The sequence below is a fragment of the Rhinichthys klamathensis genome, unplaced genomic scaffold, assembly GCF_029890125.1.
Source record: "Rhinichthys klamathensis goyatoka isolate OS25496 unplaced genomic scaffold, OSU_Roscu_1.1 h1tg000053l_1, whole genome shotgun sequence".
NCBI classification, from domain to species: domain Eukaryota; kingdom Metazoa; phylum Chordata; class Actinopteri; order Cypriniformes; family Leuciscidae; genus Rhinichthys; species Rhinichthys klamathensis.
This window is the reverse complement of record NW_026606598.1, coordinates 4,036,311-4,062,299: the sequence shown is the minus strand read 5'-3', so window position 1 is coordinate 4,062,299 and position 25,989 is coordinate 4,036,311. Positions and strand designations below refer to the sequence as shown.

General features: G+C 39.0%; 1 protein-coding gene across 3 annotated transcripts in view; it reads right to left on the bottom strand.

Annotated features, from left to right (window-relative positions):
- Positions 1 to 5,032: 5,032 nt before the first annotated feature.
- Positions 5,033 to 25,989, bottom strand: part of cdh23 (cadherin-related 23) — a 310,447-nt gene continuing 289,490 nt past the window's right edge. The window contains exons 37-68 of one of the 3 annotated variants that reach the window (XM_056248246.1): positions 24,837 to 25,058; positions 24,305 to 24,424; positions 24,049 to 24,229; positions 23,792 to 23,925; positions 22,696 to 22,905; positions 22,486 to 22,593; positions 22,275 to 22,377; positions 20,555 to 20,680; positions 19,987 to 20,190; positions 18,790 to 19,248; positions 18,481 to 18,597; positions 17,914 to 18,138; positions 17,587 to 17,756; positions 16,849 to 16,986; positions 16,643 to 16,762; positions 15,621 to 15,798; positions 15,049 to 15,260; positions 13,377 to 13,571; positions 13,121 to 13,234; positions 12,152 to 12,281; positions 11,020 to 11,283; positions 10,383 to 10,544; positions 10,038 to 10,294; positions 9,818 to 9,915; positions 9,213 to 9,333; positions 9,047 to 9,126; positions 8,774 to 8,814; positions 8,585 to 8,645; positions 7,787 to 7,916; positions 7,512 to 7,634; positions 7,040 to 7,150; positions 5,033 to 6,019 (exon numbers count right to left, since the gene is read on the bottom strand). In XM_056248246.1, coding sequence (XP_056104221.1) covers positions 5,681 to 6,019; positions 7,040 to 7,150; positions 7,512 to 7,634; positions 7,787 to 7,916; positions 8,585 to 8,645; positions 8,774 to 8,814; positions 9,047 to 9,126; positions 9,213 to 9,333; positions 9,818 to 9,915; positions 10,038 to 10,294; positions 10,383 to 10,544; positions 11,020 to 11,283; positions 12,152 to 12,281; positions 13,121 to 13,234; positions 13,377 to 13,571; positions 15,049 to 15,260; positions 15,621 to 15,798; positions 16,643 to 16,762; positions 16,849 to 16,986; positions 17,587 to 17,756; positions 17,914 to 18,138; positions 18,481 to 18,597; positions 18,790 to 19,248; positions 19,987 to 20,190; positions 20,555 to 20,680; positions 22,275 to 22,377; positions 22,486 to 22,593; positions 22,696 to 22,905; positions 23,792 to 23,925; positions 24,049 to 24,229; positions 24,305 to 24,424; positions 24,837 to 25,058 — 5,253 coding nt within the window. In that variant the 3' untranslated portion in view covers positions 5,033 to 5,680. Of the gene's footprint in view, positions 6,020 to 7,039; positions 7,151 to 7,511; positions 7,635 to 7,786; positions 7,917 to 8,584; positions 8,646 to 8,773; positions 8,815 to 9,046; positions 9,127 to 9,212; positions 9,334 to 9,817; positions 9,916 to 10,037; positions 10,295 to 10,382; positions 10,545 to 11,019; positions 11,284 to 12,151; positions 12,282 to 13,120; positions 13,235 to 13,376; positions 13,572 to 15,048; positions 15,261 to 15,620; positions 15,799 to 16,642; positions 16,763 to 16,848; positions 16,987 to 17,586; positions 17,757 to 17,913; positions 18,139 to 18,480; positions 18,598 to 18,789; positions 19,249 to 19,986; positions 20,191 to 20,554; positions 20,681 to 22,274; positions 22,378 to 22,485; positions 22,594 to 22,695; positions 22,906 to 23,791; positions 23,926 to 24,048; positions 24,230 to 24,304; positions 24,425 to 24,836; positions 25,059 to 25,989 lie in introns of those variants that run through there. The other 2 variants (XM_056248247.1, XM_056248248.1) reach the window with 2 other exon arrangements.

Below are 25,989 nucleotides of genomic sequence, written 5' to 3'. Positions count from 1 at the left end.
TCTTTTTCCTATTTGTAGTGGAGATGAGTGGTACCCGGTGGAGTCTTCTGCTGTTGTAGCCCATCCGCCTCAAGGTTGTGCGTGTTGTGGCTTCACAAATGCTTTGCTGCATACCTCGGTTGTAACAAGTGGTTATTTCAGTCACTGTTGCCCTTCTATCAGCTCGAACCAGTCTGGCCATTCTCCTCTGACCTCTGGCATCAACAAGGCATTTCCGCCCACAGAACTGCCGCTCACTGGATGTTTTTTCTTTTTCGGACCATTCTCTGTAAACCCTAGAGATGGTTGTGCGTGAAAATCCCAGTAGATTAGCAGTTTCTGAAATACTCAGACCAGCCCTTCTGGCACCAACAATCATGCCACGTTCAAAGTCACTCAAATCACCTTTCTTCCCCATACTGATGCTCGGTTTGAACTGCAGGAGATTGTCTTGACCATGTCTACATGCCTAAATGCACTGAGTTGCCGCCATGTGATTGGCTGCTTAGAAATTAAGTGTTAACGAGCAGTTGGACAGGTGTACCTAATAAAGTGGCCGGTGAGTGTATTTCCTTCATTTATTAATAGCATGTTTTTTCGTTGTGCATGATCACAGTTCATATGTGTGGGGAAAGATAAGCTATTAGAGTAAAAATATTGCGTTAGGCTACTTCATGAGTTAATACGAAAAAATATTTTACAATTCCTGCAAATGCAGTGATGAAGTTCATGTTCTCATGATTTATTTTTATGAATAAAAACGTTTCAAAACATCCCCCCCCCTTTGTTTTTTCGCACCCTGCATATAATAACACTGTAAACAATGTATAATTACATTGTAATAAACATGTAATAACACTGTAATGTATAATTACATTGTAAAAAATGTATAATAACACTGTAATAAATGTATATATACATTGTAATAAATGTATAATTACATTGTAATAAATGTATAATTACATTGTAATAAATGAATAATAACACTGTAATAAATGTATATATACATTGTAATAAATGTATAATTACATTGTAATAAATGTATAATTACATTGTAATAAATGAATAATAACACTGTAATAAATGTATATATACAATGTAATAAATGTATAATTACATTGTAATAAATGTATAACGACCTTGAAAAGAATCGCTACTTTTTTACTTCAGAAGTGAACAGTGTAGCTGACTTAATGTTTAGATGACAGAATGTTTATTTTTAAACCACAATTTTTAAATCACAACCCTGTCTAATATCAAAATGTTTATTTTTAAACCACAACTTCAATGTGTGCTTCTTTTACAGATATATTTAACGATATCTTTTGCATTTCTAATCCAAACAATGTCAAACTCGGCAGTGCACTTACTCGTGCCCGTAGCAAGACACCTGTCAATTTTGAAATCCATCGGACTAACGGTTCGAGAGATATTCGATTAACAGACAGACACACAGATGTTCCTGTAATTTATAGATAGATATGACAGTGGCTTCTATGACAGCTGATGCACATTCTTTGTTGTTTATTTTCTACAAGTAGAGTTAAAGAACCTCCCTCTGTTATTGTAAAGTTAATTAAGAGAAGCTACATCGCCATCTTCCCACGCACCTGCTGACGTCATAAATAGGAACTTGAACTTCCCATGAGGACTTGAAGGCTTTTTTTTTTTTTTTTTTTTTTTTTTTTTTTTACTTCTATTATTAATTTTAAATTACTATATATTTTATTTTCCTTTATAATTATTTAATATTTTACACTATATGTTGGATTATTGTCGTTTATTGTTTGTATTTGACAGGCATTCAAAAAAATAAAACTTGGAACGCACCAGATGTTATTTTGATTAAAGATAATGGGTGCACATTAATGGAAAAAAGAGGTACACTGATAAAATGATTTAATATAAACGACAAAATTCTATCAAAAATAACAATAGTCCATTTTGATTTCAAGCATCTGTGCACGCTTATTACTGCCAGAAGATGGCAGTAGAATCTGTATTAACTTATACAATCAGGCAGGATCATAAAACGATACCAAACTGAAAATTTCTTTCCATTTATTTTGGACACCTTTGGGCTGACAATAGATTCCTATACAACAAAATATATCTTGCACTGTGACAACAGTATTTTTTATATAGGAATCCGGATGTTTTTAATCTTTTCCTATTCGACTGTAATACACTAGACTAGTCAATATGAACCGGGACGTCTGAGAAAATTCATTTAGTCAGTGCAGCGTGTACATCATGTAAGGGCCACTTTACACTTTAATATCCTGCTGGGCTTCAATACGTAAAGGAATGCCCTCCTCGTGACGACTGTTGCTTTGGTCAATATGTTATCATCATCTTTAGGACCTTGAGGCAAAACTGTTGCATATTTCCTTTATTCAAACATGATCCACAAAGATTTTCCATCCACAGCCTCAACGCTTATACAATATGACAAAGAAAAGTTACAAAAAAAGGGGAATATAAAAAAATAATGCCATACAACACACTGCTCAAATAATCTGGTATAAAATATTGAAAAATAAATACACTTAAATACAACCATTTACACTCAACTGTTTGGTAGGTCAGCATTTTCTTTTCCAAAAATATCTTTTATATTCTTTATTTTTATATATCAAAAAAGTAAAATAAAATAAAACCATGGTATTCCCCCCCCCCCCCCCCCACTCCCCCCCTCTTAAGTGGCAGTGTTCTGTCATATTTTAACAGGTTGACTTTTCTTTTTCTTTTTTTTTTTAAAGTTCAAATTGAGTTATGGCATCTCATGAACCTTACAAGCACTACAAGTGAAACACTGCCGTGTTTATTAAAACCATAACACATGACAAGTCCCTCAGTTCAAGCAAAAACAAAATGATTTTTTTTTTTTTTTTGTGGTTCACTTGACCAGACACAAGTGGCCTCAGTAAGTTCAAGTGGAAACAGTGTTTGGTCTGCTGACTGGGTTTCCTCATTGGTCCATGAAACTTCTTTTTGTCCATTTTTTTAAATGCAGATTACACTTTTTTCAGACAGTTCAAAATGTTTAAAAAAGTTCATTAGGTGATTCTGTAAAGTCTTAAATCCAGCCTGTAAAGGACATCGGTACAGAGCAGCTTGCAGTACAGTCTATTTCCTTGTGGTCTTTTCCTTTGTATATGAGATGGGCTTTTCACACTTAACTGTTAACCCAGGCTAAAAAAAAAACAGTCATTTTCAATGCATGTTTTCACATGGTTAATAACATTGATCAGACAAGAACAGCACACAACCTGCTTTTACAAACACTTCTGTTAATGTCACCAGCATCTAAATCTATGGATGCACAATATATCGGTATCAGCCTATTTATGTTCATTTTTAATGTTATCATTATCGGCCCAATAAGAAAATTTGGCCGACATATTAAAGCCGATAGAAAATGTATTATTTCCTTCAGCCGAGACTCCTCAGATGCGCACTGTTCGCCATGATGGTTTTGAATTGCTTGAAATATGATTGGAATCACTTCAAAAAAGAAAAAAATCTGTTATGTGCAACATGTGCTGTCATATAGACTACATACAATTATAATGAGAACATCTTTATAATTGTGCTCGTCTTGGGACATGGCTTTTAAATGGTGAGACTTTTGTTTTTGTAATAAAAATTTGGATTTAGATTTATCGGCTAATATATCGGTTATCAGCTTTCAAATTTAAAGAATTATCAGTTATCAGCATCGGCCAAAATTGTCATATCGATGCATCCCTATCTAAAACCCACAGTTTGTCTTATAGTTAAAGTGTTATTTTTGGAAATGTTTAAAGATGGCATGAAACAGAAGTTGCGATAGTCTTCTTCTGTTTTATGATGTGTATATCCTAGTGATATGGCTTCTCAAACCAGAAAAGATGACAGGCGGGACTTGATTTTGATTACGGGGAAATGATTGGATGGTTGTGGTTTGCTATTGGTGGATCTCATGTGAGTGACAGGTGGTCCCGCCAGTAAACACGTCATCAGAGAAGAGAAGAGATGTTGCTGCAAGAGGGAGGGGAAGTTATTTTGATGAGTTCAGCTTGAGTACCACATGTCAGAATATTTACATTATATTTCCACTACTTGGAAAACCGTGTGACACCATCTGTATTTCGAGGAATGGGTACAGTGGCTGCATTTAAGTCATATTTTTTATGTCCTTCCCTCGCTAACTTCCATCTCGTTCACTCGGATTTACGTCTTTGCTTCTGTTGCACGAGTGCCCACTACCGGCGGAACCCTTGTAATGTGTCTAAACAGAACACTATTGATCACTTGGAATTTAATATCGAGGTGATTTATTATTTATTTATATTTTTTTCATACAAATTTGTTTTGCAACATTCTATATAAAGGCCTGTATGTATGCTTGGGCTGTTCAAAAATGAAATATAAACAAAAATGAAATCTTAATATATTAATATTCTATATAAAACATAAAAAAATACACAAAGGAAAATTATAATAGAATAAACCAACTGTGTAAAAAAAAAAAAGCGGTTAAATGTCAAAATAACTCCAATAGCATTTACCAGAGTTGTGTGGGGTGGGGGTAAATTAAGTGCGATCTGCTGTGACGTCACAATCAAGGTGCATTGTGGTCTATGAATCTACCTGATGTTGAGTAGACTCGCTTCCTCGGTCAAAATCGAGGGGTCAAAGTTCTGTCCAAATAAACTTCCCTCGTCCACTAGACAGTTGAACGCACTTCAAAATGCTTGCAGGGATTCCCCCGAGGGGAAGAGTGTACGTCTAAAAGTGGAGTTAAAACGCAGCCAGTGATATTCAGTCAGCCATATGTAGGTTAGATCGCTTGAAAAGACGAGGCAATATTAGCTCAGCCAACAGCGTGCACCATTTCTCAACCAATGGCAGACAGGGGAACTGTTTGGGATGCCTGCATCAAAACAGTGAACATTTTTGCCATTCTGCTTTGTGAACTTGAACACCTCACCTTTAAGTCTTCAGAAATAAAAAAACAACATTAAAAATTAATAAAATAATACTGTTTCTTAATCTCTCCAGCTACCATCACTCTTCAACATTTTTAAATATCAACTTTTCTACTAAACAGTGTAAAAAGATACTTCCGGCGGCCATATGAAGAACATGAATATTTGAATGATTTCATTTAAGACTGGTTGTCTGTGGCTAAACTCCTCAATACTTACGATCACTGCACTGTTTCACACTATATACCCCTGCCACTGCAATATACAGTGCTGACCCTGTTCTGGCTTCGGTTAAACACTTGTCCAAATTACAAGTGTGAAATGTTGCTTAACCCCGGGTTAATTGTGATGTGAAAAGCCCTAGAGATATACTCTCATAAGCAGTTCAAATTGTTCATTATACAAACATCACCACGTTATTCACTGGTGCCCCATTCAAATATGAAAAAGTAACTAAATAAAACCTAGTGTCCGTGTTTGGCCTTCCACTGGTCTGAGAGTGCATTCGTTTCTCACAGTGTAGTTTGAGTGTGTGTGGTTAAAGTCTTACTGCTCTTTGAATAGCCCTGACAAGATAAACTGCCCTTGTTTAGGTCGTTCCCGGTCTACACACACATCTACACCTCCTCACACCTGGCCCTTACAAACCTGAACTCTCCTCAGGAAACCAAAGAGCCAGGAGTGGCGTGCACCCTGTCGTTTTCTCAGACCAGCGAGGCCTCGGCTAGTCATAATTCTGTGATCTCTAACGGACTCTCGGACAGAGTGTCGCTGCCCTTGTTTCTGTGTAACGGGGTTGATTTTGCGGATTCTGTTCGGGCGTTGCGTTCGGCATACAGTCCGCCGTCTGCGTGCAGGGCTTCGAGGGAGCGCGCCAGAGCCCGCTGGTCGTCTTCAGGCAGGCTGTTGAGGTCAGAGGTCAAAAGCGTGCCCGTGCTGCCGTGAACCGCGTGCACCCCGTCAGGACCCCTGAGCTCGATCGGGAGCTTGTGCTTGAAGCGAAGGGTTCCTCGACCCCCGACACCAATGCGCTCATCGTCATCATCATCCAGGTCACTTTGGATCAGCTGAGAGAGGACAACATGGATGGATGAAATGATGCAATGATGGAGTGATGAATGCACGCATGGTGGCATGGAATTATGGATAGATGTATATGATGGATGGATAAAAGGATGGATGGATGAAAGGTGGATGGAAGGAATGATGGATAAAATGAGGAATGGAGGGATGCAATAATAGAGTGATGAATGCAAGCATGGTGTGATGAAATTATAGATGCAAACATGAACGCATGGATTAATGGGTTGATAGATGATTGAATGAATTTACAGATTGGTGGATGGATGCATGATGGATACAATGATGAATGGATGAATTCATAGAGAGATGCATGGGATTATTGATTGGTATAAATTATTAGATGGACACATGATGGGTAAATAGAAAAACATGGATGGAATGATGGATGATTGAATGGATTGGTGGATGGATGCATGATGGGAAGATAGAATGAATGATGGATGCAATTTTGAATGGATGGATGCATGAATGAAATTAATGCATGCATGGTGGGGTGGAATTTTGGACAGATGCAATCGTAGATGAATGCGTGGAATTATTATATTAGCAGATGCATGGATGTTTAAATGGATGTATGATGGGTGGATAGAAGGAAGAATTGATTCAATAATACAATAGATAAATGATGATATGGATTAAATAATAGATTGATGCATGGAATTATAGATTGGTAGACAATGGATTCAAGACGAGGTGAAGAAGAAGAAGAAGAAAAATATTAACAACAGAAAAACTCACAACTTTATAGCAGTTTTAGCGGAAACACCAAGTGAGAGCAGCAAACACATCAGTGAAGCAGTGAAGAGCAAGTAAGCAGGCTGTGAAACAGCCTGGGAAACATTAGCAGGGTCACATGACTCAGTGTGGAGAACACAGATCTCTCTGTCTGGACAGCAGGAGAACCCAGGGTTTCTATTGATAGGACAGGGTGGAGACAGTCAGCCAGCAGTGAGGAAGAGGGGTGTAGAGGAAGAGCAAATACAGCACCCTGTCACATCGCCCACCTCTGTGACTGATGATTGGTCACCGTGGCTTGTTGACTTGGTGACCAGACGAGCAGCAAACAGCTTTTTGAGTCTCAGGTAGTCATCCAGAACCACATTGAGCAGCGAGCCCTGATTGGATGGCAGCATTGGTCATGTTGTGTCTTATGAACTAAATCCTAACTCATTAAGAACATGATCTCACTTCACATTATGTTTAAGGGTCCCACTCTCAGCCTTATTTTGGACAAAATAACACCATAAATGGTGATTCTAAACTCAAAATGCATTTGAAATGTGTTATCGAATGAGTTTGTGTCTACGAATCAGTCTTCAAAAAGCACTGAGGCTCTATGATGATCCCATCTTCTGTTTGTTCATGCTGTTTTCTATCAAAGATTTTATTTGGTTGGCCTTGTTTATGTACTCCAGCCTTAACAGCTTTATCAGAAACTCCTGAGTTACATGTTAGATTTGTAGTGCGTGTTCTAACCTTGATGGGTCCCTCTCTCATGATTTGCCCTAGTTTGGCAATGTTGTCATACTCCTGAATAGCAGCTCGTAGATATCTGTCATCCTCTGGTTTAGAGGCCTGAGGCTCACGTCCAAATGTACCCTATGGAAGAAAAGAAATATATTCAGTACCTTATAAAGTCAAGATGTCAATTTCGACTCAATTTCAAGATATCAGTTCCGTACTTTACAAAGAGAAGGTTTATGTTGTTGTGATGTGGCATGATTGTGACAGTGTTTCTGTGTGTGAGTTACGTGTGTGCGAGCCGGGCTGTTCCAGAGGTCAGTGATGTCACTCAGGTCTTCTGGAAGATCATCCTCATGCTCCGCCTGTGCAGCTAACTCCAGATTCCTGCAGAAAGGATCCAGCCACACAGGATTCGCTCTATAAACACACACAGAGAAAGAGAAGCATTGTGATACAGATGATAACCAACACATTATTTTTTAACATATTTGAATGTTGTCACATACAGTAAGAGTATTTTATGTTTTGTCACACATGTGACCATTTTAGCTGTCTGGAGCCCTGTTAACATATAAGTCGCTTTTCTACTGTAGGGTTTAAGAATGGCAAGGAACAGTTCCAGTTATAGTTCCACAAATACATGGCATGACACGATTACAAACCGTTCTCGGCCAGGAATACTCAGCACAGTTGTCTAACCATGCTGAACTGTGCTGGTAGAATGAGTGTAGTGACGTCGCCACTCAGGATCGGTCACTTCTCTGTAGCAGGCCAAGAGTGCTATTTAAGCGAAGTAAATAAGTTAATAGTTAATTATAAAATTCCTCCATAACGCAGTCGCTATTTACTTCTCATACCATCTGTAAACTCTCGTGTCACCAATGCAAAGACTGACGGATTTGTATTACATTCCAAAGAGCTCCGTTATCAGCCCCACAGTGGAAAATGAAACCATATCCGTAATGGCTGTACCGGATCGGCGCGGAATGGAATGGTTAAGCAACGAGAACGGTTTGGCCTGATGGTAGGAAAAGCGGCTATACAAAAAGGCTCACATCACCAACATCTTTCTATCGCTGTCTCACCCTTCAAACGTGTACTTGTTAGTGTTGGGCATATCCAGAATATCCATCAACCCCTGATTTCCTGCAGATAGAGAGAGATTACAGTAACAACAACACTAACACAAAGCCATGTTTGTCCAACTTCAACATGTGTGAGGATTAGTCTCTGCTTCCTCCAATCGGAGGGATGGGACATTCCCAGCATTTTACCTGTGGAGCCGGCAACAATTGCCTTCAGCTTCCTTTTGTGCCTATTTAAAACACAAGCAAAACACTTAAATGCTGATAATAGAACCACAGATACCATTGGTTATGCATTGAAAAGGAAGTGAGTGAACATGACAAGTGGCAGAACAGGATCTTAAGTGGTACCTCTTTCTATGAGAATCTAATGCATCTTCTCTAAAAAGTGTCAAGTGGTCTGACTAATCTCAGTTCATTCAGAATGTAATACATGACATAATCTGTTCTTAAAATACTCACACTGTGCGGTAATACCAGTTCATCAGGATAAACAACATGGCAGCAAGGAAGAGTAAAACTGCCAAGATGATGATGGCCATCTGGAAGAGATAAAGAGGTGTTCGTTCTGGATATTATGTATTCTTGATACAGCAAATACACAGAATACAAATACACACACACACACCTGTAAAGTGGTGAGGTCATCAGGTGCGCGTGCAGTCACGGCAGGCTGAACGTCCAAAACGTTGTAGTTTCGAAACAGATTCCTCAACTGCTCCATGTTCTCATCGATCATTTGAATCACCCTGAAAACCAATAAATCAATTCAGTGAATCAATCGTCCTCAATGGATCAAAGGAACTTTGGATGAGACTATTCCAAGGCAAGAAGTCATCACTGTATTTGGATGTTACTATGGAAGTACACAACAAAACATTCATTTATTTGTTACTTTTTGTTTAGTTTATCTAAGTTTTGAACATTCAATAAACAATATTTTTATGATGGATTGTCATAGTGCAGAAATTAAAGTCAGGATCTTGATCAAGAGTAAAAAAACTCAAATCTAATAACAGCCTCAAAATCTCATTAAAACCATTAAAAAAAAGTTAACGCTGTGGTAAAAAGTTCCTAGAAATTTGAATGTGACCATGCAACAAAATAATATTTAAAACATTTATTTAATTGCTTTTAAAAGAAATGTTATTTTAATAAGAAGCAACCCCTGGGACAAAGTTCAAGAAACAACTAATTGACATGTATTGGTCATGTTTGGTATATAACTCTTACTTTTCCACATCCAGAATACGGTTTGTCTGCTTGTTGACCACATGAATCAGAACATCAGTTTGAGCAAAGTTCACTCTTCCCTTCTTATCCACATGAAACTATGGGAATGAAATATCTGAATTAACTCATTTGCATGGCCATGAAAGGAGATCTTAGAACAGATTGGCGAGTAATCTTATTTATCACAATATGAATAATGACAGAACAAACACACATTTACCTGTACGTCATCAGTGTTGACTATGGCTCCTGTGATGTTTGAGAGCAGGTTTATAAACTCCTCCTGAAACAGCCGGACACGCTCCGGTATCTCATTAATGACGATTTTCACCCGCTGGTCATCTCTCAGAATGTAAATGCCCACCAGAGCCACGTCACTGTGTCCTGCCAGATCTCTCGCCAGCACCTCCACCACAAAATAGCCCGGATCATATGCCATGAACAGGTCAAATGTACGGATGATTCCATCAGTCTCACCTGAAAAGAAAGAAAAGTCACTAAAATTAACACCAATAAATGCCATTCATTTGAACAGACATGTGAAGAATGTGTAGAGCACACCGACCGATGATGAAGACGTTGCCCATGTCTTCAGAGTCATTGGAATGAAGTTTGATGTAGCGGATGGACAGAATGTGATAAAGAACAAGACTGTTGTTGCCGATGTCATTATCAATCGCTTGAACCCGGATCAGATCAGAGCCAACTTTAGCATCTGCAGCCACACCTGGTAGAGAGAGAGAGACAAATAAGCTTTCACATACACACGTTTACTAGATATATAAATTAGGACATACCATAGGGATTGTCCCAGGGGTTGTTTATATTAAAATATATATTTTGAAGTATTTATTAAAATATAATTGATATAACAATAAAAATAACAATAATATTAAATAAATGCAAATATTATTTGTGCTACTTTTTAATGAGATTTTAAGTTATTACAATAACTGGGTAATAGGACTGTACATGGGGAACAGGACTGTAAAATAAAGTGCTACCATAATAATAATAATAAAAATACAGTATTTAATGCAAAATAAATGAAAGCCCAAACTTAAGTCAACCTACAAACAGTGCTCAGAAAACTGAAATAAAATAATACATACAGATTAATTATTAACATCAAAATAATTAAATAAAGAAACTTTATAAAAAAAAACTTTAAAATATTATCACAAAAAAAAGAAATCTGTTACCTGCGGTGTACTCCAGCTTTGTGAATCTTGGAGACTGGTCGTTGATGTCCTCAAGGAAGATTCTTACTTCCTGTAATGTGGGATCACGGCTCGGGTCAAGTATCCGGGCCCGCTGTGACCTTTGACTTCTCAGAAGAGTCCAGCTTCGGTTACTGGAAGCTTTAACGATTATGGAATACATTGGAATTTCTTCCCGATCCAGATCTTTCTTGACACGTAAAACCCCGGCCACACTCATTACAAAGTTTCCTTCAGTATCGCCTCCTAGAGAAAAACATGTAGTATATAGTAATGCAGTTAATGGAACGTTTACACTGGCTGTGTATGAAGTGAATACTACCTTACTACTCACTGAATACTGTGCAGTATACACTTCACATGGCCTACTATTCTTTTAAATAGGAAGAGGCTTTTGCTATACTATCAAATGTGCAAAAATATCTTAATGGGAGTTTGATCAAATAATGAATTAATAAATAAATTAAATCATTGTTATAATTTTGTCCAGTTCATTTATCATGCTTAAATGGAAGGTCATGTCAAGCACACTGGATTGAAGGATAGTATTCAGCACAGTAAGCTTTATTGTATTGCACATAGTTTAACAAATGTACTACAGTAGTTCATCTGAGTATCCAATGCATACAGATCTTTGCATACTGTACATGGCATAAATACTATATACTGCAGACATAGTAAAAGTAGTAGGTTAGTGTTCTATTTTGACCATAGTCATTGTTTTGCTAAGTTTACAAGTGAAGTTTCTCAGAAATCTGAATTTCAGCATCTTCTGCTGATGCAATGACATTGTGCAAACTGAGGAATTCATTGGAAGCTGCAGGCGGAAATGCTCTATGAAGAAAGAGTCTTGACCTCCAGTAGTTAATTGAAAGTGTTTGTGTGAGACCTAGGTTCACTGACCTTCATGTACATTCTTTCATTAATATGTTCGGCAGAGAGATTACTGTGCATTACTTTAGGCAGTGCAGATGATCCAAAATTACTCATAAGTAAATAAAGGACAAACTTCTTTTCCACTGGCTGAATGGAGCCTAACATTGGATAAGCATGGTATAATGATGCACGTGCATCTACAGGGGTTCATTTTTGTGCTTTAACGTTGTGTCCGCACCTGCGATGAAATAGTAGACGATAGCATTAGAGCCCTCGTCTGCATCGACTGCACCCGTCACATTACCCACAACAGTCCCAGGAGACGAGTGCTCCGGCACCGACAGAGACTGAAACGGCAAACTTCCTCTCTGAAATACACGCAACACACAGAAGTCAAGACTTAAGCAATAAGTGGTGTGAAAATTTCCAACCATCACATTTCATAATGCAAAAGTTCTTTAAGGTGCAGTAAGCAATAACTGAGAAACTGTAGATATTTGAAACAAACACACCCCTCCACCCCAAAATACAATGCAAGAGTGGATGTGTCTTTATCATAGCTGAAGTGAAGCAAAATAAGGCTACGTGAAAAATAAAGCAAAGATGATGAACGAACGATAAGGAAGAACAAAAACTGAACATACAGTACACAAGAGCAAGAGTTAGTTGTTAGTCGCCAGCAGCACACCCGCTCCAGACAGACAGTGACCCTCAAAACTGCCCTGTTACTACAGCTAACATTACAACAACAGCATATCTTGGTCCTGTGAAACACCAAAACCAATGTTACTCACGTATGGAGCAGAAGCAACGCAATCTCTGCATCCATTTTCAGGTCTTCCCGCTTAGGTCTCTCCAGCGCTTTTCTAATATTAACACGGGTCCTAAAGCCTGATCATAAACCTTCTTTTTCCAGTGATATTCCTCTGACCTTTTCTCTTTTGTAATGTCTCTCAGCCATCTCTCTTTCTACAGTCTTTCCTCTTGCTCACTCTCTCTCCTCCCCCATCATGAGTGGGCATGCCCCCTACTGCTGATTGGCTACAAGTGTGTTGTGGTGCTCGGTCTGATCTGCTTTCAACAGAATTTCTTAGAAATCGCTTACTGCACCTAAACTGGCCTACAGTCTGTACTTAAAAATAGAGTAATATATGTGATCTTTGAAAAAAAAAAAAAAAAAAAAAAAAAACAGTCATCAAAACAGTACCGGAGGTTTAAGGAAGACGGGTTCATTGTCATCGATGTCAGACAGAGCCACCTGTAGCGGCTGCATGGTCTCATATGGGACTGGCTGTCCAAGGTCAAACGCCACTACAACAAGCTACACACAAAATACAGAGATTTAAATAGTTATTGTACCATTTATGACCAGTGTTCATTTATCTTTTATTTTGAATTGTGTCCTGAATTTTGTCATTAAAGTGCATCTTTTTCAGTGGCCTTGTTTAAAAAGAAAGACTCACGCTGTACAGTGCTTGTTTCTCTCTGTCCAGTTTAACCGCAGTGGTGATCACTCCTGTCACTGCATCAATATGGAAGTTCTCCCAGTCTCTGTTTCCGGCTCCAGTCTGAAGGAAGTTGTAGCGGACCTCTCCATTCACCCCCTCATCCTCGTCTGTGGCGAACACTTCATACACCACCAGTCCAGGAGGCTGTTCCTGCATCCACATACACAAGATAATACTCACTCATACATGATGCCAAATAAAGGTCATCCAATCTCTCACAATCCAGATATGGGGCATCAAATACGGCAGACCTCCACGTGACAGATTTGGGTCAAAGTATTAAACAGTGAGAACTCATCCCTGTATAAATTTTGGTTAAATCACAAGCAGGGAATCTCTTAATTATTATTTTTTTGATGCATAAAAAGGTCTGTTTAGTACCTTTCAGTCTAATCCAACGCTGCACCTGAAATTGAATACTTACCTACTATGTAGTATGCGAAAAACAATGTACCAAAAGAGCATCCAAATACATAGTATTCAAAAAACAGTGGTTTCCGAGATTCTGGAGTGTGTAAAATTCTAATTCAAATTCAAATGTAGTATCTACTTAGACAGTATGCTATTTCGGAGGCACCACAGTTTTAAAGATTGTTTTGAAGATTGCACTCAAAATACTATCTGCTAAGACACTATGGCTAACACCTCTGAGATACTGGGGTTGTTTTCATCACTTGGGCTCAGGGGGAAAAAAAAGGCCTGCCCTTCACTATTAAATTTGACACACTCTTTTTAGCAACATGATCTTTTCAGTCTGGGTGTCAGATGTGAAGTATATTCCTATGATGCACCCTGGGATGCGAGAAAGACAATGACGAAGCCAAAAGAAGGAATAGCTGAGGACACATCAAAGTGGTTGAGTTGTACTTTGTAAGATGAGTGAGGAATCCTGCCTTGAATTACAATACTGTTTCCATCCAAAGTCGCAAATTTAACTTATGCACAAAATTGGAATATCACATAAAACATTTGCGAATAAAGCATGTATTCAAGAGAACAAATCTGTCACTTCCTGGGAAATTGGCGCAAAATATCTGTAATAAAAATGAAAGTTGCTGCAATCGGTGGAAGCCACTGTTGCTCTTTTTTCCTACATCAGAAATGACTTGCGTCTCAGAGCGTACAGACGAAACTCAATAAACGGCGTCATTTTATCTTGCGTTCGGATGCCTGGTGTTTGGGAGCGCGATCGTGTGAGACTCTTCTGAGAGGTCATTATACCAAATCATTCGGATGAAAGACTTTGGCTCAGGCATTTCAGAATAATCAAACCAGAATTTGAGATGCTGTGTAATTAAATTATACATTTATCCAATTATCCAATCACATCCTCTGTTGAGGCAAAGCCACGTAAGCTTTTTGTTGCGCATCAAGGGATTTATTCAGTAAACGTGTTTCCATTATAGTTTCTGTGCATGTCTTCTTAGAAAAAAAATGTATCCGCCTCATTTGAGCGCATACGTTTTTTATGCGCATTTTTAGAATTTTGCACACCTTGCCGTTTCCATACGTTTTTTTATGCAATATCCCAAAATTTGAATAAAAACAGGTGGATGGAAACATAATGAAATGACAATATGCTTCAGTAATAAAAAAAATGAGTGATTGTTTTTTCACTGTTACACACCTCTAGTATATGCATGATAGTGCCATTGGCAGGCCGCACAAAGACAGGCCTGTTATCATTGACATCTATGACAGTGATCTGAAGACTGGCGGTGCCCCAGAGGGGAGGTCTGCCATGATCGGTCGCCACCATAGTCAGATTAAACCTCTCAAAACTCTGCAGTAACCGCAGGGAGCGAATCAGCCCAGTGTCAGGATCCAGAGAGAACGCATCTGTAAAAGAGAGAGGAAGAGACATCAGCAACAATATCAAACGCTGTAGTTGTACTGTACAGACTTTACTTTCCCATTCATTTCATGAATTTGAATTGCTTTGTTATCAAGGTAGAAAACAAGAAGGAACACTGTAATTTGATCATTTTATGTGTCTTGGTGGTGGAACATCTAAGAAGTGATCTACTCTTGCTCAGGTTGAAGTCTTAGACTAATGTGTTAAATTCCTCGTTCTGTCATTCCAATTCCAGTTCCAGTTCCATTTCAACATCCGGTGAGCAAACTCTAGCTCATTAATTAAAAGAGAGCCAATTGCGCAACCCATGTGTGTATATTTCTGTATGCCAGTGTGTGTTGTACCCGCTCCAGGGCCCTGTAGACTGTAGGTAAGTAATGCATTCTCGCCCTCATCGAGGTCAGTGGCCTTTAGTGTGATCACCGACGTCCCAACCGGCTCGTTCTCAAACACACTAGTGGTGAAGACTCTCTCTGAGAAACGTGGACGGAAGTCATTTACATCCATCACTGTCAGCTGCACCTGAGAGATACAGAAACATAAGTTCAGAGATCTGATACAGAGGTGTTAAAGATGGAGTACCAAAACACAAATGTTATGCATGAGTGAGCTGACCTCAGATACTTTTTGCACAAATGAAACTGAAACTTTCTGTGCAAAAAATGCAAACATGTTTGATCTCTAAACACTGGTTGGGGATACAGCAAACCAACATTTTGATTTCAAACATAATGTGATAAATAATGATGATGCAGTTCCCAAAAAGTTACTGGCCACCTGGACTGACCAAGGCCGATTTGGTGCATTATACTTGCATTTTGTGCTTTAAATAATTCCTAAGTATTATGCAATGTTTGTATTGTACTTTGCACCAGCTGATGGTATTTTAATTTTCTGCTTGTTTTGCTTCTATACTTCCCACTTCCTTGTACCATCAGAGTGAATAGAGGAAGTGTGGGCTGAACGCTCGGCCAACCCACGGTCTTCACGTCTTGTGAAACTTCATTTGCACAGCTGATGCTCTCTTCATATCCTTCTTAAACAGGAACTGGAAGTGAAGTGCACTCCGCCTAGTCTGCGTCACGGCCTCTCTTGCTCAAATCATTTTATCCATGTTTGGTTTTTATTTTATGTGCCTGTGGTCAACTGGTATTTGCAGTTTGCAGGTTGTTTGAATGTTGATTCCATACTGAGAGGATGACACGGGTTCATCAGGTTGTGTCTGAATGAGCCAGATCTAGATCTAGCCAGAATCAAGTTTCTATTTTCGTGTTTGGAAGTCATAATTGTGATGTGAAGTGCATTCAAATGATTTTAGATGCAATCAAATGGGCTGAATTTCCTATTTTTTGGAGCTCATCCACACCTGGACGGAGTTTTCTCTGCGGTTGTTGGGGCTGCCGCCAGGGTTGTCTCTGGCATAGGCTGTGAGAGTGTAGCGGTCTTTGGTCTCTCTGTCCAGGGCAGATAGGACGTAGATGTCACCCTGATAACAAAGGACATCAATATTGAATTTAAAACATTATGTCATTTCTTTTTGTCTTTGCTTTGTTTTCACACCAACACACTTACCGTAGTGGGTGTGATGCCAAACCTGCCCTCTCCATCCACTAGCCCGTATTCAATGATAGAAAACAGGCCGGAGTCTGCATCTGTCGCACTCACGCTCACAATAATGGTGCCGAGTGCAACATCCTCAAAAATGGACTTCTGTACACACATACACAAACACTTTGGTTTAAAAGTGTCTTATTGTATGCTCACCAAGGTTGCATTTATTTGATCAAAAATGTGAAACTATTAAAAATAACTGTTTTCAATTTTAATATATTTTATTTTATATGCTGAATTTTCAGCAGCAGTGATACATGATCAGAAATCATTCGGATGACTGATTTGCTGATCAAGAAACATTTCTTATTATTATCAATGATGAAAACAGTTGTGCTTACTCTTTTTTTTTTTTACACAAAAATATTTTAACATAGTTTTTAAATACAGTGGGGTCCTAAAGTCTAAAACAATATTGAAAAGATTTAAAATACCATTTTTAAAAACTATGAAGCATGACATAAAATGCAGAATAAGCCTTTTCTGCACTATTTCTAGGTCTAGCAAATCAGTGACATTGGTCATACTTAATACTAACAATTCATAATATAATTAGTAATCAAAAAGTTCTCAAAAAGCAACACAGAAGCATTTTCACTAAAGTCTCAGACTGTTTGACCTCACTGTAGGAGTTATTATAATGCTTCCTGAATGCAACTGGGAAGTAGTAGCCTGATTCTTTGGTCTGTGCTGATGTACCTGATATAAAGGTTGTTGAAAGACTGGGTTGTTGTCGTTGACATCAACGATGCGCAGATAGACAGGAAGTTCAGCGAAGCGAGGAGGTGAGCCAAAGTCCTGAGCACGCACCGTGAAGTTCAACCACTGCACTTGTTCATAATCTACCGTCCGATTGGCCACAATTTTACCTGTGGATGGTGATATCGAAAGACATCCGTGATATAGTTTAGAGGTGGAATTAAATCAGCAAGGTGTTTCATAAAATTTCAAATTTCAATCTTTGAGAGTTTAGGGTCAGAACACTGATTGATCAATAGAAATGTTGCAGAAATGCAAATGTGAAACCTGTAGATGGGTCTTCAAGTCTAATGTAGTCTCCACGGGGCAGGTGCAGGAGCTGGTAGATGATCTGTCCATTGGGTCCTTTATCAGGATCAACAGCCGTCACTGACAGCAGTGTGGTACCAGCCACAGCACCCTCCAGAATCCTCTCGGAGAAGTTCGCCACCCCGAAAGGGCGAAAACGAGGAGCGTTGTCATTCACATCCAGCACGTTGATGGTCAATTTGGCTGTGGAGAGAAATACAATTTAAATGAGTTTGATAAACAGCAAATATTATCCGCAGGTTGGTTTAGTGCTGGTCTAGGCGATGGAAACCATTGGAAGAAAAACCTGACAAACTGGTGCAGTTACCAGCATGGATTTTCTGGCAAAACTGGTTAACTTTAGACTGGTGGGGACATGTCGTCCCGATTGAACACATGCTGGTTCTTTCAATAGGAGCAAGAACGAAAAAGTTTGCATTATAACTATTCTTAAATGGAGGAAAGGTTTCAATAGATGAACAACAGTAGAAAACAGGAAAGAGAGAAAGACAGAAAGAATAAAGTAGGCAGAAAGATCTTTCTTACCGTTAGGTACACTGACTGACATGTCAATAACATCACTGGCGTTGTCATGCACTGAAACGATGATCTCAAAAGTGGCAACCAGCTCTCGGTTCAAGGGGTTTCGTACAAACACAGCCCCTGAGAAGATGGACACAAATATTGAAAAAACAGAGCACAGCAGAGTTCATTTTATCCATAGAAAATAGATTATTAATAAAAATGTAGAGTGTTTAGTTGCTGAATTCCAGAAGAAGAGTTATACAGTATGTGACATCTCAGAGGGCTGAAAGTGCAACTTATGCAACAAAGATGTCTTATAATGTGGTTCACCTGTGTGAAAGTCAATCCCAAACGACTGCTGCAGCCCACCCACTGGATTATTCCCATCATCCTTTGCTTCCACAGAGATGATGTAATACTCCAGGCGGGGTCGTAGATCAGGGTCCTCGGCGGCGAGCGTAGCTACAACCTCTCCAGGTGGAGTTGACTCGTTGACGCTGATCGTCTGCACAGGGCGTATGAAACGAGGACGTGAGTCGTTGATGTCATCTAGAACAACAGACAATGTCGCCGTCCCGGAGAGAGAGGGCGTCCCTCGGTCAGTTGCTATGACAACCAGCCGGTACGAGCTACGTTCCTCTCGGTCCAGTGTAGCATTGCCGACCAGAACCGCACCAGAGAGAGCGTCAACGATGAAGCGGTCTTGAGCGCCGGTGTCTAACCGATACTGCAACCAACCGTTGGAGCCAGCGTCAGCGTCACTCGCCGAGAGCTGCGTTACTACCACACCTGAAAATACACACAACGCCACATAACATACCTTTAACACAATAGTATGTATGTGTGTGTGTGTGTGTATGCATATATATACAGTAGTCAACATTTGAAGTGGATCAAAAAAGTTCATCAAAGTTGTCCTAAGACAAGAACGGGTATTGTTCAAAATTCATGTATAACTTTGTAGAAAGGTTTTGATCCACTTTAAATGTTGACTACTGTATGTATATATTTATTTATATTTATATATACACTGAATATATAACTACTGAATATAAAATCAATAGGACACTGATATTTATTTATTGTTACTTTAGTATTATTAATATACAATTATACTATTTATTAATATTTTGAACTTGTTTTTATATTTTTAGAGACTCTTTTATTTAATTTAAAGTTTTAGTAATTTTTAGTACGGTACTGTCAATCTATTAAAACAAATTAACTAATTAATCAAACGTTATTCTGTAATTAAATCACGATTAATCACACCTAACATTAAAAAAACATAGAAACAACATAAAGACATTAGCCTATATTTTAAATATTTGTTTAATGGGATCTTTTTCATTTTATTTAAGTTTTACCGTTATTAATACTATAAATAAATATAAATTCATTTACTATTATAATAACAATCACACACACTCCCACTCCCATTATACTGCAAATGGGACCAACAAACCAGATTAAACTAGTTCCTCCACCAGTTAATCCAGCTCCATCAGTTTATACTGTTTCTCTCACCTGTGGGGCTGTTCTCTGGCAGGTGTACAGTGAAACTGGATGGATTGAAGACAGGTGGGTTGTCGTTTATGTCGAGGATAGTGATTGTGAGTGGAACGCTGCTGTTTAAACCTCCCACATCCTCCCCGAGCAGAAACAGCTCCACCCGCGGCACAGAGAAAGCCTCCCGGTCCAGAACAGCACCCCCACGCACTGATACCACCCCTAGAGACAGAGAGAGAGGGGGTGGGAAAGAAAATGTGTCACAAGTGGGTGGGGTGCTTGATTACGAGAAACTCTGTGGGTGTGAGGACTGTTATCATGTATATCTGACACCACAGAAATAAAAGTATCTGCATGTTAAAGAATCAAGAACTTTATTTGCCATTTTGGCCATTTGGCCTTTGCCATGAAGGGAATTCAATGTAAGACCTTTGAATAATTGTAAAAAAAACCCAACAACTTTATTTAAAGATCACCTTTGCAAAAATGATCATATTATAGGTGAAACCAATGAAACCAGTGGACTATATTAACAAAAACAAAACAAAATGAACATAACCCATAACATCTGTGCTGAACTTCTGACCTGTGAGGGAGTCTATCGAGAAGAGGTCCACTCTGGCTCCCAGGAGACGATACCTCACCACTGCATTCACCCCAATGTCTCTGTCCTCTGCTAGAACAGGGCCGTTCAGAATCAACACTGTGGTGCCTGATGGACATGCAGACAGAGAGAGGGAGGTGATGATGATTCATAAGTCATGACCCCTGTTCATCTTGTATTTACTTCCTCTCAGTCTGTTATATTAGTCAAATATTATTGATTTGACTGCACTGACATTATCTGATGAGAACTAAACTTGAACTGACTTGAGCTGGATGATGACACTATTATCTTCTGTAGAGCTGCTTTTGAAGTCAATTTATCATTAATGAAAAAAAAAAGCTTCTTCTTCACTTTCTTTGAAGGGACAATCCCTACACAATCTTTCATTCCTAACTGTGCGTTCACACCGCCGGCGGCGAGAGCGTCAAAGTGGCCGGAAGTCATTCATTTTCAATGAGAGCCGGCGGCGAGCTCCGGCGAGGGCGGCGCGGCGCGTCTTGGACGGTGAGAGCGGCGAGGAGCGGCGAGAAGAAGTTGAAATCAGCTCAACTTTAGGGAAATGAGCTATGACGCGGTTCGGCGGCAACCAATCGGAATGTAGATGTGCTCCGTTTGAGAGGATTCCAGAGAACGCAGTCAAGTAACAAAGGTTCCGACCACATTAGTTCCCAAGCAAAATAGAGGAGAGGTTGATCATTTGAATTTCATAAGAAGGCGCGCAACACTATTTATAGGCAAGATATTGGTGCTAGAACGCTTGTTTTTCAGCGGGAATGCAAATTAGAATAGCATTTAACCATGAACACAAAAGCCACACCAAACAAATGGCTTTTAATTTGTTTATTTCGTTAGCAAACATGTCACTATAATTAAGTTCTTTCCATCGATACATTTTCTGCAAACATAACGATCGACATGCTTGTTTGCTTCGCGGCCCCTTTAAATAAAGTTTTAAAAAAAGACCAAGCATTCGATCTACGTCAGAGCATCAGAGCGTCCACGAATCTTTCCACGGCGTCGCTGACAGGGCAGCGAGAGCGAATTTTGCCGCTCTCGCCGGCGGCGGTGTGAACGTACGGTTAGAGTGTGTTCACACTTGGCATTTAAACGAACCCTGGTGCGATTGCTGTGTTAGTGCGGTTCATTTGAATAAGTGTGAACGCTGCCATCTGAACCCTGGTGTGCACCAAACAAGCGGACCGAAACCACTGAAAGATGAGTCTCGGTCCACTTCCAAACGGACTCTGGTGCGGTTCGAATGAAATATGAACGCAGCACGGACCAAAGACATGTAAACCAACCAAAAATGGGACAAGATGTCACAAGATGAGACCTTAAAAAGGGCAGAATGCTCAAGCATACCTGTTTTTTCTCATCATAGTCATGATGTTGCCGAAATACAGTTCGGTACAGGCGTCAGAACCACGTCTCCTGCCGCTGTTTTTGACATTTTATAATCTCTTCACGAGTTCTCAGCTGGTCAAATATGTAGGTGGGCACATACAACGAGCACATTTATCCCAGCACACAGCATTGTTTTGGATGTTCGGTAAGTTCCATCGAAATATACGTAAAAAAAGCCGACCAATCAGGTTGTGAACATATTAACCATAACCTAGTTTCGGTATCTTTAGGTTTGATGTTAAAATGCCAATGTGAACACACCCTAATAATGGTGGTTAGCGAGAACATTTGGTACCGTTGAGTGAGTTTTCACTGATTTCGCCCCTGTAGCTGGTCTGGGTGAAGATGGGCCTGTTGTCATTCACATCCAGCACGGCAACTACCAACAAATCGGAGTCCTGAGCAGAGTGAAAAATCTCATTGCAGTGTTCACCTGATCGTGATATTCACACAGTCTGTGAAACATATATTTAGCCGGACATGCTGTGTTGTGTCATGTTATTTACCCTGCGTGCGATGCGAGGGTTGTCTGGGTTGTCTTTGACGGTGATGGTGAGTCTGTATTCAGCCACTCTCTCTCTATCCAGTGGCCTGTTCACCTGAAGCACACCTGACTGGAGGAGAGAACACATTTTCAGTGTTCACTATTACATTACTATTTCCTTGTCTTATTCTTTCCCTAGGCTGTTTTTGTCCCGTATCCCTCTGTCTCTTACCGTCTCATTAATGTAGAACGCTCCATCAGTGTTGCCGGCAGTGATGCTGTATGTGAGGAGAGCGTTGCGGCCGTTGTCAGAGTCTTGCGCCCGCACTTGAGTGATGGAGGTGTAAATCGCTGCTCCCTCGCTCACGCTGGTGTTATACGGTAAGTTGAGCAGGACGGGGTCGTTATCATTAATGTCCAACACCTGAATGCCCACTGTCACCTGATACAGAAAAACAAAACCACCACATGACTTATGGGAAATGTGTAAGCGATTCACTGCTTACTAATTCAAATATAAACCATACTAAAAATGATGCAAGATTAGAATTTTCCTGTTGATTTTGTGTATCTGTGCATGCGTTATGTAATATGTAATAAGTAATATTATGTAACATTGCCTACTTTGGACTAATATTGCCAACAGATGAGGATTTCCTTTCAATGTTTTTAACTATGGTGAAGAATGGAAAAGAAAATAGCAGATGGCACAATTTCAGGGAAAAAATCAAATTGTGATTTTTCTGATAAAAACTGTGATAGTGTTAAAAGCTCCAGGTTTGCTGTGATCGTTTGTAGGGATGCACTATTTGGCCAAGAAGTTTGTGATTATATGTCAATATGACTATAAAATAATAATTATTAAAAATATAAAAACAGAAATATAATTATTAATATTAATATAAAAAGTATTTATAAAAATAATATAATCAATTATTTTATTTTACAGCACAAACAGTTTTAATTTATCAACTTTTAAACATTAAACAATCTAACTTCAGAGCTGTGATTAACTCTAAAACACGCATCATAGCTTTTGAGTTTTGATTATTGCACTAATTGCGATTTTAGTTTGATTTAGATCAATCATTCAGCCTTAATGGCCAAAGACGCCGTTTTTAAATGATGAAGATCAAACTAAAGTAATAATGAATTTAGTTTGATGAACTACAAACACAAATGCAAAGTAGTTTGTGGTGTCAAGACGATTTATTGTGTCCCAATAGGCATATTGCCTTTCCAAATAATCAAAAGTATGTCCTTTACCATAAGTTCATATTTTTGTGCGTAGTAGAAGAATATAAACAGATGTGTGTGTGGGTGCGTACCGTAGCGCTGAGCGCTGGCGTTCCCAGATCTTTGGCAGTAATGGTGATGTTGTAATAGGCGATAGTTTCTCTGTCCAGCTCTACATCTCTCCTCACTCTCAACTCTCCCTCAACTGAAGAAACTACAAACTCATCTGGGATAAGGAGAGACAGAAAGAAAGGAATAAAAACATTTTTACTGCAGACAAAAAACACAAGAAATATCAACACTAATACTTTTTCTGATTGGATCTGAATCAGCTGTCCATCACACACACTTTTCAGGTCCCCTGCGGTGATGCTGTACTCCACTTTTCCATTGGACCCAGAGTCGGCATCCGTGGCTCTAACGGTCCAGACACGTGGGCCCGGCTGACCCTCTGGGATATCAAACGGACCTTCGAATGAACTCGGGAAGATGGGTGCGTTATCGTTCACATCTACCACATTCACCAGGACCTGCGGTACAGGACAGTGTGTGAGAGTGATATAAAGGAATCGTGAGGATTGTAAGAGTAGCAGACGTGAACTCACTGTGGTGCTAGAGGTCAGTCTAAACTGAGGTATAGGACACTGGTCTGTGGCTGTGACCGTCAGCACATAGTGACCGTTACTGATCTCATAATCCAGTTCCTTAAAGACAACAATCTGACCCTGTGAACACACACAAACACACAATTAACAGAGGATCATTCTCAGAAAACAAGTGTCATTTTGTGACATATCAACTTTTTTTTGTTTTAAAATGTTTTTATTTAGCAAGGATGCATTAAATTAATCAAAAATGACAGACATTTATAATGTTATAAAATATTTCTATTTAAAATAAATGCTGTTCTTTTGAACTTTCTATTCAGACCATTAAGATTGGGTTAGGTGGACCTGAGGTAAAAAATAAATATATATATATTTCTTGCATTTCAAACAGTAACTTTTTTAAAATAAAGTTATAAAAATTCCCTGACATTTTCAAGGTTTTCTAAGAATTTCTAAGAATGAAAAAATACAAACAGCGCAAACACATCAGAGTATCTAAACCAGTCCTTGTTTCCTGTCTGTCACTCACCGTTATGCTATTGATCTGGAACGTCTGGGCCAGGTTGCCCCTGGAGACGGCATAACGGATGGTTCCGTTGAGACCTTCGTCAGGGTCGATGGCTGTAACTGTGGCGATGATGGCTCCTACAGTGTTTGGCCCCTCTCTGAGCTCCGTCACATACTCTTCCTCCGGAAACTCAGGTGCGTTGTCATTTTCATCAATTATACGCACCCACACGGTGGTGGACGTCTGTGGAGACGGATGACACGTGAATTAAACACTTGGAACATTTTACAGTAATAAAAAGAGCAATCCAACAGGACAAATGTAACATATATATATACAGTGTCCTTGTTACATATGTTACATGTACTTACTCTAGTAATAACAGGGAATTATGCATTATTTCATGCAACTAACTCTAAACCAAACCCCAACCCTAATTATATAGTAAGTGCATGTTGTTAATTAATATCACTCAGTACTTGCACTGTAACAAGGACACCTTAAAATAAAGGGTGATCCTATTTTAAATACAAGTGTGTGTTATATACCATTTAGCTAAAAAAAAAAAAAAAAAAAACACAAGTTGACCAAAGTGCTTTACAGGTCTAAAAAATACTCAATAAACACACAACAACTCAGTATACAACACTGACCAGTGTCTCAAAAATTCAGAATCTATGTCTAGATAGCAGGGCAATGTTTATGCTCTTTGATGAAAGTATTTGCATGTTTTCTTCGGAACAGACCACCAGTGTGGAGTCACCCTTATCTCATGGTATCATAGTGAACTGGTGTAGCAAGTATGAATTTCATTTGCATAACCTGATGGTGTGTGCAGGTTACTGATGTGTGCATGTATGCCATCAATAGGCATCAAAACTGATACCATGTCTCCCCACAAAATTCACTCAAGTAGTTCTCTCAAGTGCGGAAGCCGAAACCTGGTCAGCTATGACAGATTCTGAATATGATCTAAAAATCCAGAGTCATTCAAAGTCTGTATAAAACCAATTTACTATCATTGAAATGATTGTTTTAATAGGCTTAAAAATGACTTGGCAACTTAAACTATTACTGCAGAATAAACTTCCAGAAATATACTACTATAATATTTCAATTAAATGATAATTATATTTTAAATAATAATTAATTATATTACTACATAATTGGTTTA